This window comes from Lepidochelys kempii, chromosome 4, assembly GCF_965140265.1.
Source record: "Lepidochelys kempii isolate rLepKem1 chromosome 4, rLepKem1.hap2, whole genome shotgun sequence".
In the NCBI taxonomy this organism is placed as follows: Eukaryota; Metazoa; Chordata; order Testudines; family Cheloniidae; genus Lepidochelys; species Lepidochelys kempii.
In genome coordinates this window covers 108516387-108529364 of record NC_133259.1, presented here as the reverse complement: position 1 = coordinate 108529364, position 12978 = coordinate 108516387, and the positions used below count along the sequence as shown (strand labels likewise).

Sequence of the window (12978 nt, the reverse complement as noted above, 5' to 3'; positions counted from 1 at the left end):
TGCACTCCGCTTACCCCATCTTCCATAGAGCGGGGGGGACACACGACAGGGCTCAGGACAGAGGGCTCTTCCTGGCAGCAGCTGCGGTCTCAGCTTGCTGATCTACTTAAAAAGGCAGTGTACTTAAGAGTTGGGTCAGTGTACTTAAAGGGGCAATGCACATCTCTCTCACACACACGGTGTGTGTCTCTGTCTCCCATGCTGTCTCTCCTCCCTCCATTCGTGCTGCCTTGTAGAGTGTGAGGCTACATTAACAAGAATGAGTTAACCCTTGAGGGCTCAGCCAATTGCTAGTTCATCATTTAGCAGTAAGGCATTCCGTGGGAAGTATCTCATCCTCTGACTTCACCACCTCAACCAAGCTTCACAATCATAATCACTGTGTACCAGTATTAAATTAAAAAGAAAAGGAGTACTTGTGACACCTTAGAGACTAACAAATTTATTTGAGCATAAGCTTTCATGAGCTACAGCTCACTTCATCGGATGCTTATGCTCAAATAAATTTGTTAGTCTCTAAGGTGCCACAAGTACTCCTTTTCTTTTTGCGAATACAGACTAACATGGCTGCTACTCTGAAACCAGTATTAAATTGTTTGTTTAAAACTGATACTCTGTGTGTGTGTGTGTGTATATAATATAGTCTTTTGTCTGGTGAAAAAAATTTCCCTGGAACCTAACCCCCCCCCCATTTACATTAATTCTTATGGGGAAATTGGATTCGCTTAACATCGTTTCACTTAAAGTTGCATTTTTCAGGAATGTAACTACAGCGTTAAGTGATGAGTTACTGTACAGAATAAAAGGACAAGCCTTGCTCCAAAGAGCTTGCAGTATAAATGCAACAATGGGTATAACAAACAGTGAAAATAAGCAGAAAAGGGATGAAAAGGGAACAATAAGAAGATTTCTTTACACATGCCCGTTATTCTCACAGCTAGACAGTTTCGAATAAGGGGTTTTGTTTTGTTAACTATAAGATAGACAGAACAAGGAGTAATGATCTCAAGTTGCAGTGGGGGAGGTTTAGGTTGCATATTATGAAAAAAAAATTCACTAGGAGGGTGGTGAAGCACTGGAACACGTTATCTAGCGAGGTGGTGGAATCTCCTTCCTTTGAGGTTTTTAAGGTCAGGCTTGATAAAGCTCTGGCTGGGATGATTTAGTTGGAGATTGGTCCTGCTTTGAGCAGGGGGTTGGACTAGATGACCTCCTGAGGTCCCTTCCAACCCTGGTATTCTATGATTCTATGATATGTGTGTCACGGTTCCTCCCCCACTCTGAACTCTAGGGTACAGATGTGGGGACCTGCATGAAAAAACCTCCCAAGCTTATCTTTACCAGCTTAGGTCAAAACTTCCCCAAGGTACAAAATATTACACCTTGGACTGGCCGCTACCACCACCAAACTAATACTGGTTACTGGGGAAGAGCTGTTTGGACGCGTCCTTCCCCCCAAAATACTTCCCAAAACCTTGCACCCCACTTCCTGGACAAGGTTTGGTAAAAAGCCTCACCAATTTGCTTAGGTGACTACAGATCCAGACCCTTGGATCTTAAGAACAATGAACAATCCTCCCAACACTTTCACCCCCCCCCTTTCCTGGGAAATGTTGGATAAAAAGCCTCACCAATTTGCATAGGTGACCACAGACCCAAACCCTTGGATCTGAGAACAATGAAAAAGCATTCAGTGTTTTACAAGAAGACTTTTAATAAAAAATAGAAGTAAATAGAAATAAAGAAATCCCCCCTGTAAAATCAGGATGGTAGATATCTTACAGGGTAATTAGATTCAAAAACATAGAGAACCCCTCTAGGCAAAACCTTAAGTTACAAAAAAGATACACAGACAGAAATAGTTATTCTATTCAGCACAATTCTTTTCTCAGCCATTTAAAGAAATCATAATCTAACACATACCTAGCTAGATTACTTACTAAAAGTTCTAAGACTCCATTCCTGTTCTGTCCCCGGCCAAGACGACTACAGACAGACCCAGACCCTTTGTTTCTCTCCCTCCTCCCAGCTTTTGAAAGTATCTTGTCTCCTCATTGGTCATTTTGGTCAGGTGCCAGCGAGGTTACCTTTAGCTTCTTAACCCTTTACAGGTGAGAGGAGCTTTCCCCTGGCCAGGAGGGATTTCAAAGGGGTTTACCCTTCCCTTTATATTTATGACAATGTGTAACACACAAATGAAATAAATACTGGAAGTCCCTGCCAACCACCTAGCTGTTTCTATTTGGGAAAATTCTGTAGGCATCACAGCAGAAATTGGTCTGGAAGAGGGATTTGAAGTAGCACAGGCTGGTGACACTATGGGTTAGTTCAGGAAGGACATTCCATACGTAAGGGATGGCGTAGAAGAAAGCACAAAGATGCCTGTGGGAGAAGTTGACCAATAGGTGATGGAGACTGGCTTTCTTTATTCAGAATGTAGATGCTACTTACAAAAGCAACCAAAAATGGTTGTAGCATAAATATTGTGCAGTCTGCCTTCTGTATCCCCTGGTTACCATCCATAGACTGTACTGAAAGTCCTAGAAAGAAATGATAGGATGATTGGTTAATGTAGTGTGATGTATATCAGTTTTAATAGACATAAATATATTCGAATTCAAAACTTTTAGCTTATAATTTGCAGTTCTTTTTCAGTTCTGAATAAGCTTAGTTAAAACTAGCCTTTTAAAAAGTTGTTGTCTGTTTTTCTGTACATTGAGCCTGTATTTCCTCCAACGTTTTTCAGTGTACATCAGGAGTACCTCCATTTAAGTCAACTGATATTACAGCAATGTATTTGGAGGAATTAAAAAATAATCACTTGTGTTAAGCCTTTGTAGTTATTTTTGTTAGGTTATCCCAATGATGAGAGAAGTTGTTTAATGTGAGCCCAGATCAGCAGGCTTGGCAGCCTTTGCAAACCAGCACCTTAAGCTTCAAATTTAGCATATTCAGCAGGGTACTTTAGGGTACACAGCCTCAGTACATGAAATTTGATATCTTTGATGTGTGGGCCCAGCAGAAAAAAATTCTGTGTTCTCAATTCTCCCTCTCACAGAAAAGCAGAATTGCTGAGTATATTGCTGGTGGAGTGATCTGCCTGACCAGACATTTGTAGGTGCCTGGACGTGTGTGGAGACTCCCATCTCAGTTAACAAGAGACAGATTTTGGCCATTAATAGTTTGTGTGAATTTTTATTTTCAAATTTTTAATACACATCTTCAACTTTGTCAATTCATGTGTATATTTTAATTGTAATACCCAGAATCAGCAAATGGTGTCTATATTTGTATAATGACAGGTTTCATAGTAGCAGCCATGTTAGTCTGTATTCGCAAAAAGAAAAGGAGTATTTGTGGCACCTTAGAAACTAACCAATTTATTTGAGCATAAGCTTTCATGAGCTACAGCTCACTTAATCGGATACATAAAAGTAGAAAATGCAGTGAGGATGTTTTTATACACACAGGCCATGAAAAAATGGGTGTTTATCACTTCAAAAGGTTTTCTCCCCCCACCCCACTCTCCTGCTGGTAATAGCTTATCTAAAGTGATCACTCTCCTTACAATATGTATGATAATCAAGGTGGGCCATTTCCAGCACAAATCCGGGGTTTAACAAGAACGTCTGAGGAATGGGGGTTTGGCAAAAACAAGGGGAAATAGGTTACCTTGCATAATGACTTAGCCACTCCCAGTCTCTATTCAAGCCTAAGTTAATTGTATCCAATTTGCAAATGAATTCCAATTCAGCAGTCTCTCGCTGGACTCTGGTTTTGAAGTTTTTCTGTTGTAATATCACAACTTTCATGTCTGTAATCGCGTGACCAGAGAGATTGAAGTGTTCTCCAACTGGTTTATGAATGTTATAATTCTTGACATCTGATTTGTGTCCATTTATTCTTTCACGTAGAGACTGTCCAGTTTGACCAATGTACATGGCAGAGGGGCATTGCTTGCACATGATGGCATATATCACATTGGTAGATGTGCAGGTAAACGAGCCTCTGATAGTGTGGCTGATGTTATTATGCCCTGTGATGGTGTCCCCTGAATAGATATGTGGACACAGTTGGCAACGGGCTTTGTTGCAAGGATAGGTTCCTGGGTTAGTGGTTCTGTTGTGTGGTATGTAGTTGCCGGTGAGTATTTGCTTCAGGATGGGGGGCTGTCTGTAGGAAAGGACTGATCTGTCTCCCAAGATTTGTGAGAGTGATGGATCATCCTTCAGGATAGGTTGTAGATCCTTGATAATGCGTTGGAGAGGTTTTAGTTGGGGGCTGAAGGTGACAGCTAGTGGCGTTCTGTTATTTTCTTTGTTAGGCCTGTCCTGTAGTAGGTGACTTCTAGGTACTCTTCTGGCTCTGTCAATCTGTTCCTTCACTTCAGCAGGTGGGTATTGTAGTTGTAAGAATGCTTGATAGAGATCTTGTAGGTGTTTGTCTCTGTCTGAGGGGTTGGAGAAAATGCGGTTGTATCGTAGAGCTTGGCTGTAGACAATGGACCGTGTGGTGTGGTCTGGGTGAAAGCTGGAGGCATGTAGGAAGGAATAGCTGTCAGTAGGTTTCCGGTATAGGGTGATGTTTATGTGACCATCACTTATTAGCACTGTAGTGTCCAAGAAGTGGATCTCTTGTGTGGACTGGTCCAGGCTGAGGTTGATGGTGGGATGGAAATCGTTGAAATCATGGTGGAATTCCTCAAGGGCTTCTTTTCCATGGGTCCAGATGATGAAGATGTCATCAATATAGTGCAAGTAGAGTAGCGGTATTAGGGGATGAGAGCTGAGGAAGCGTTGTTCTAAGTCAGGCATAAAAATGTTGGCATACTGTGGGGTCATGTGGGTACCCATAGCAGTGCCGCTGATTTGAAGGTGTACATTGTCTCCAAATGTGAAATAGTTATGGGTGAGGACAAAGTCACAAAGTTCAGCGACCAGGTTTGCCGTGACATTATCGGGAATAGTGTTTCTGACGGCTTGTAGTCCATCTTTGTGTGAAATGTTGGTGGGGGGAGAGAAAACCTGGATTTGTGCTGGAAATGGCCCACCTTGATTATCATGCACATTGTAAGGATGATCACTTTAGGGAAGCTCTTACCAGCAGGAGAGTGGGGTGGGGTGAGAAAACCTTTTGAAGTGATACAGACCATGAAAAAATGGGTGTTTGTATATAAAAACATCCTCACTGCATTTTCCACTTTTATGCATCCGATGAAGTGAGCTGTAGCTCACGAAAGCTTATGCTCAAATAAATTGGTTAGTCTCTAAGGTGCCACAAGTACTCCTTTTCTATATGTGTATGTGGCCATGGTGTCTTGCAATTACATGGAGATAGGTTATATCCTGTCACTTTAGCAAGACAAGAATTGTTATTGCTAACTTCCTTTCTTATATGTTGGAGCAGAGAAAGATTGTATTCATATAAAATTTGTCACCTAAAGAGAAATGTAAATATAGATATGCTCTGTTTATGATTATAATATAATTTCTTAGAGAAGGCTGTAACATCAAGTTATCGTAACTACAGCTGAAGATCACTATTTCATTCCTTGAATGAATTGAATTTGTCATTGAATTTATCACCAGACCAATGCAGTCATATTCCATTTTCAAAATTACATAAGTGACTTGAAAATTAAATCACAGCTCACAGGTTCTCTCTTTTCACACACTCTTAGTAATAGTTAGCAGGGTCTACTTTTAGATATGCTTTGATAATAGATGCGCCAAGGACAGCAGATTTAGCAAATAAATATAGCTTTTTTCCTTCCTTTCTTTAAATTGATAATGAATTGGATAAGGACTTGTGATATATACATATAGGATTGTTTTTCAGGGCAAGTTATATGAATATAAACTTTGTAGTAGTTTAAAATCTGGAGATGGACAAACCTTAAAAAGTGTGAGGTTTTGTGAATTCCTCGTGCTGTTTTGGGGGTTCACAAAACTAGTTTGAGTTCCTCAACTCTGTTTTCTACTGATGGGAAGCCTGAGCTGGTGTACAATTTATATTAAGGAAAGAACAGCTTCCAAAAGCTCCACTAGAATTTTTCTTCCCCCTCTCTGCTGTTTATCCAGTCTTTCTCTCTCTCTGCTCGCTGCTTCAGTTTTACTCTGGTTTTCTAGAACTCATTTCAGCAGGAAGTTGTTCAGGCAGAGTTTTGCAATTTCCAAAAGGGGTTGGCTATTTAAATAGATAATGGATACAGTAAATACGAACAAATTTTTTAAAGGGATATTAAACCTTATTCTTCAGGGTTTAAGCCAATCTCCAATTATTACAGATCAGGATAAGTTGTGAGGGCATCTGCCTACTGTCTACACCTTCTTCTGAAGCATCTGGTACTGGCCACTATCTGCACAGTATACTGGTCTAGATCGAGTGAAGGTCTGATTCAATGTGGCAACTCCTGTGTTCAGCAGGTTGTTTCCCTCTCTGTCCATGCTCTTCTCATTTTCAGTCTTCTTTCAATGGAGTGTAACGTAATTCTGAGTCAAACGTTTGAACTCAGTGTTTAAGTGCATTCAAAATTAAGCAAAATCAGTTTGACCACATCTGTTAAAAATGGTGTTATTTTGTCACATATTACATGGAGGACCTTTTTATTGCTATGCAGCTCAAGTAATATGAGAAATGTGATTACTTCTTTGTAGTTAATTACAAGTCAGTTGCTATAATGAAATATATTTCATAAAGAGCGTAGACTGAATTACAGTGGTTGGGATTCATTTTGAAATCATTTTCTTAATTGGTATTCCTTTACAAAAATTCTTTTGTACAGATAAAATATGTACAACAACTTTTAAGTTTCGTTTCATCTTTTTTTTTTTTGCAGTGATCTCAGTGAAAATCAAATTCAAGCAATTCCAAGGAAGGCTTTCCGTGGGGCCGTAGATATTAAAAATTTGTAAGTAGTTTCCTATTGACTTTTATATTTTGATGGTTATATTTTACTTGCACATTGTCTTTGTTTTATCAGATGTTTTTCTCTTCAAACACCTTTTGTAGCAACTGTTGAGAGAGTCTCTTCCTGAAAATCAAGAGATTTATTGTTGTTTTAGCAAAAGTATTTAATACATTTGAACATCCTAGAATTTCCTCTCACCAAATCCAAATGGTTAAAAAGGAATTAAAGATGTCAAAACAATATATTTATTTTCTTATGGTAACCTGGGTTTAATATCTGGTCTTCAGGCCTTTTTCAGGGTATGTCTATACTACTCGCCGAATCGGCGGGCAGCGATGGATCGAGCAGGGGTTGATTTATTGCATCTAGTCTAGACGCGATAAATCCAGCCCCAAGCGCTCTCCCGTCGACTCCTGTACTCCAGCACCGCGAGAGGCGTAGGCAGAGTCAACGGGGGAGTGGCAGCAGTCGACTCACCATAGTGAAGACACCTCAGTGAGTAGGTCTAAGTATGTTGACTTCAGCTACTTTATTCATGTAGCTGAAGTTGCACAACTTAGATCGATTTTCCCCCTCCTGCTCCCCCCCGCCCAGTGTAGACCAGGCCTCAGTGTTTTAATGGAAAATGAAAATATGAGCTATCTTTTCTGACTATAACTATTTCTTGTGAAAATTTGTTCTGCTTAGGGTCTAGAGGGCTGCCTTTTATTTAATCTTGTTAAAGAGAAAGATTGAAATAATTGTATTAACCAATCCACTAGAATACATATCTACTTTTTATCTGACTACTTCTCTCACACAGTTTTTCTTTCATGGTAAAGCAAGCCCTTTGTACAGGATTGGTGACCATCTTTCTTGAGACATGGTAGCCCCATAACTCGTGCAATTTTTCATGGCTCCTAAATGTGGAATTTTGTCAGGTCTAAGGCAACAAATTGGTGACTTCTGCACTTACCATTTGCTAGTTGTGAGTGAATAAATTGCCTTTCATTCTATTAAAGACAGCAATAGTAAAACAGGACTTTTCAAAGCCCTCTTGTGGATTCCCCTCTGGATACAATTTTCTTCATTTGTTGTTCTGCCTGTAACAAGCAGTTTCTGAAAAGAAATGTTGTTCAAATTAAATGTGGGAGGAGGGAGGCTAAAAAGCAAAGCAAATAATGGTGGAACACTGCGTAGCTTATAATGGGACATCCTGAGACCAGGAAGGGAAACAAGTTTGTATGCTAATCTAAAGCTTTCTGCATCTGGTATCAGGCTAGCAAATTAAGTGGGCCTGTTGGATTAAACAGTTCTTGCGTAATTTCATGTTTAGAGCTTCAGCTTCAGAAAAGGGTTCAGGAATGTTCTTTGAGTCTGTTTACAGAGATTAGATTGGATTTGTGCTGGAAATGGCCCAACTTGATTATCATACACATTGTAAGGAGAGTGATCACTTTAGATGGAGAAAACCTGGATTTGTGCTGGAAATGGCCCAACTTGATTATCATACACATTGTAAGGAGAGTGATCACTTTAGATAAGCTATTACCAGCAGGAAACTGGGCTGGGGGGAGGTATTTTTTCATGCTTTGTGTGTATGAAAAGATCTTCTACACTTTCCACAGTACGCATCCGATGAAGTGAGCTGTAGCTCACGAAAGCTTACGCTGAAATAAATTGGTTAGTCTCTAAGTAAGGTGCCACAAGTACTCCTTTTCTTTTTTCAAATATCTCTGCCTCCCTGACCCTAACAGTCATCCTACTCCAGGGTCTGCACAATCTTTTTTGTGCATCATCCTCCTTATCTCACTTTGGCAATCTCTGTAGACCCTTTTTCTTTTAGAGCATCAAGCTCCTGTAGCCTCTATAGTGGCCTATCGTCTCCTGTATTCTTCATTGTGCTTAGGTGTGTAGGAGAGCATTGTCTAGCGAGAATATTATGATACTGCAATGACTTAATGGCATGAAACATATTCAGAAAGACATATAATTGTATTTCTGTTTATAAAAAGGTGATACTGGTGATTTTCCATCACCTCACAGTGAGACTGTGGCTAGAATAAACAGCCACCTCTCCCGATGACACATAGGAGAGAGGTGGCTGTTTATTCTAGGGAGGCAAATGAATTTTGTAAACTAATTTCTGTACTCCTCAAGCTTCTTTTATTCAGCTGAATGTGAGCTCTATCATAGAGTCTTGTAAAGATACTAGAAAGTTTAAAGCAGAGAATTGGGCCTATTGATTATGATTCTTGACTCATGCTTTTATATTTAAAAATATTCATGTTGAAGTTTCACTCTGCATTAAAATCTGAGATTAAATCTGAGGCAAGCCCTACCCCCTTATATAAATGTTGCTCAAGGTGTGTTGGTTTGGGTTTTGAGTTTTAATTTTTGGCATTTTGGGGCCATTATTATTTCAAGTCTAAGAAAATTTTTGCTACCACTAGAGGGCAATATTTCTCTGAATGATCCTTTGCATAAGAAAATTGTTATGGCTCTAAAAAGAACTTTGAATAGTAATGAGTCTGCATCAATGGAAACTTTCTAATGTGGGGGTGAGATTTAAGAATGCCAGAAATATCCCATTACATTGTAATTTAGACTCCAGTTTCCTGCGTGACATAGGACAGGACTACCTCCAGGATTTAACAAAGGTTTAGAGTATGTATTCTAGTGTGGTAGCCGGCAGAGCAGTTTGCCTAAGGTTCTGGTATTCAAATCACTTATAATCACTCTGTACACACCAATAACAATGTTTAAAGCCTTTCCTCTTTTGGGGATAATCCATGCAAAGCTATCAGCAAGGTCCTAACAATACCAAGAAGTCCAAAGCCTCTTTGTAGCACCAAAATTCTGAATTTCAGAATGGCCACCATAGATTGCTTCCTTTTCTTGTGGTCCAAAGAAGAATATTTTCTCAGATCTTTGTCACTAGTAGAACAAAAGGAAATTTCAAAAAGTTTTCCACAGAAATACCTATACATCATCTGACTAGACAATGACAGTATCTCTTTGCCATCTCGTAGTGGAATGTATATCATTGGGTTGGGTGGTCTCTGTGTAACTTGTGATAACAGACAAGTTCTAGCATTTATTAAATTAAATCTTTAGAAAATGGATGCCCTCCACACCTCTCTGGAGACTTGAGAAAGAGAGGCAGAGTTTAAAACCACAATTTCCTATCCATAGAAGTAATATCTGTCAAGATCAGTTAGATAGCAAACACTGTGTTCTGTTTGATTGTCCAAAAGAAGTCAGGAAACAGCTGACCAATCGTCGGTTTAGAAAGATTGAACTAATTTGCAAACAAAAGCTGTTACAAAATAGAGTGGTTAAAATCTTTTTTCTATCCATCGATTCAGGTGATTGTCTAATATACAACCACCAAAGTACTTGCATCGCCTCATTGAGTATTATTGTTACCAATAATTAAGGTTTGTTCTAATCTCAGCATTTCCGATGTATTACTCTGACCTTTGGTCTGGCCATGACGTTAAGAATCTTCATCAAAATTATAGTGGTGATAGTAGCAGAGATAAGGAATAAAGTAAAAGTAGGAATCTGATACTGGGACAATTTGCTAATTCAAACTACATTATGTCTAGAATTTATTCTTAAACTACAGTTGATGTTCATCAAACGCACTAGTACTTTATTTTGTCAGGAGTCAAGAGACAGAACAGCCTGGCAAGGCATTTCAGTGCAGTCAAATAATGGCCTTCCAATCTTCCAGAAGAGTGAGCAAAATAAAACAAAAGTTTGTTCAGCTCAGCTAGATGGGAGCATTCTTCTTTGTGCAAGTAATATCTTTTTTGGGTCTTTCTGGTTTCTTGCCTCAGAGTTAGCTCCTGTGTCGACTACACTCCAGAGCCCTCTTGCACCTTCTACAAAGAAAGAGTTCAGTTTCCATAGAACTTGGACAAAATCATCCTTATCAGGACAATCTCAAGCTTTCTTTAATATTATGCATAAGATATCACCATTTTCAGAGGACTTGAGAACCAGAATTGCTAGTGTATTCTGAAAGACGTCAATCTCTTGGGATAGCTAGTTCACCTACATCACCAACTCAGACATTAAATCTGACCAGGTCGGAGATATGTGTTTACATAAACATCTTAGAAAAAAGAGCAGTATTGGAGGCTCAGAACATGTTTTGTTGGACTCTGAAATGTATGAAGTTCTCCGGGACAATTCAGCAGTGCTATAATAGAAACTATTAAAATGTCAGTATTTACTAACATTTACCACAATTATGATTGACCTCTCCTGTCCTAAGTAGAGGGGGAAATGGTGGTCATCTTGGACTATACTGGATGATAACTCTTGGTAAATGCTGACTTTTTAATGGCACCCACTGCTTCCATACTAAATAAACAAGGTGCACCCAGAGTCAGCCCATACGAAAGGAACCATTAAAGGTCCTATGTTGAGCCCCCAAAAATATTTAGATACGTATATCTCCCTTATCTGGAGAAACCCTCCTAAACAACTGATGATTTCAGTAGACCGAAGATTCAGTCCAGGGAATGGTTGTTACATTCTGATTTGTTCAACGTGACACAAGTGGTGACAGATGCCAAAGACAGCTCTGTTTGCATCAGAAATCAGTCACTGATTGCTTGGGCCTGTTCTTCAGTGGTGGTGTTGGGCCACATTGTCTGAAAGGCAAAGAGTGACTAGACATAGTCTATACTGGTTTTCCCAGACAGGCCTCCCAGTACCTGGTATGCCAGCAATTCAAATGGCAGGGGACGGTGTGCTGCTTTTCTCTCAAAGGCTGAATTATTCTCTTCAGGAGGACTGCCTTCACCCATGTGAAGAACACCCTTATCAATATTGTTGCTCTTAGCTACAATCATTGATGTTATGCTTCAGTTTAGGTGATCCATGTTGTCAAGCCACAATATCTGGATCCAACTGTTGGAAACAGAGAAAGTTTGGTTTCTGTTTTGAGAACCATCAGTGTACTTTGACCTCTGAATCTTCCCTCTTTAACGTATGTATTTTTTCAGGAGGGAATACAAAAGTTCTTAATGCTGTTAATTCATCTTGTGCCCTTTTGGTTGAGATAAGATCCAGGGTTGTCTAGATTCTTATATGGCAATCATACTGTAGTACAGAGGTGGGCAAACTACAGCCCATGGGCCACATCCAGCCCATGGGACCGTCCTGCCTGGCCCCTGAGCTCCCGACCGGGGAGGCTAGTCCCTGGCCCCTCCCCCACTGTTCCCTCTCCCCCGCAGCCTCAGTGCGCTGCACCGCCAGCGCTCTGGCCCGCTGCTCCTGCTGGGCAGTGTGGCGACGTGGCTGGCTCTGGTAGGGTAAGGGGGCGGGGAGCAGGGAGTCCCAGGGGGCATACAGGGAGCAGAGGGCAGTTGGATGGGGCGGTGTTTCTCGGGGGGGGAGGGGTGGTGGTGGTCAGGGAATGGGGAACAGAGGGGGCTGTATAGGCGTGGGAGTCCCGGGGGGCTTGTTAGGGGTCGGGGGTGTGGATAGGGGTCGGGGCCGTCAGGGGACAGGGACCGGGGTGGGGGGGGTGTTGGATAGGTGTGCAGGTCCCAGCGGGCCTGTTAGGGGGTGGGGGTGTGGATAGGGGCCGGGGCAGTCAGGGACCAACGAGGGGTTGGACAGGCATGGGAGTCCCAGGGGGCGCGGGTGTGGATAGGGGCTGGGGCAGTCAGGAGACAGGGAGAAGGGGTGGTTGGATGGGGGTGGGGTTCTGGGAGTGAGCAGTCAGGGGACAAGGAGCGGGGGGGTTGGATGGGGATGGGGTTCTGAGGGGGGCAGTCAAGGGGCGGGAAGTGGGAAGGGGCAGATAGGGGGTGGGCGCCAGGCTGTTTGGGGAGACACAGCCTTCCCTACATGGCCCTCCATATAGTTTTGCAACCCTGATGCGACTCTCAGGCCAAAAAGTTTGCCCACCCCTGCTGTAGTATCTGAGCACCTTACATATATTAATGGAATTTTCCTCACAAAGCTGATGAAGAAGAAAAGTATTATCCCCATTTTACAAAGGGGGGAACTGAGGTACAAAATGATTAAGTGACTGTGTATGCAAAATGTCACAGGAATTCTGTGTC

General features: G+C 41.2%; 1 protein-coding gene across 13 annotated transcripts in view; it reads left to right on the top strand.

Annotated features, from left to right (window-relative positions):
• Positions 1-12978, top strand: part of SLIT2 (slit guidance ligand 2) — a 424049-nt gene that overhangs the window by 239594 nt on the left and 171477 nt on the right. For all 13 annotated transcript variants that reach the window (XM_073342407.1, XM_073342403.1, XM_073342401.1 and 10 more), the window contains exon 5: positions 6839-6910. In XM_073342407.1, the coding sequence (XP_073198508.1) occupies positions 6839-6910 (72 nt within the window). The remainder of the gene's footprint in view (positions 1-6838; positions 6911-12978) is intronic.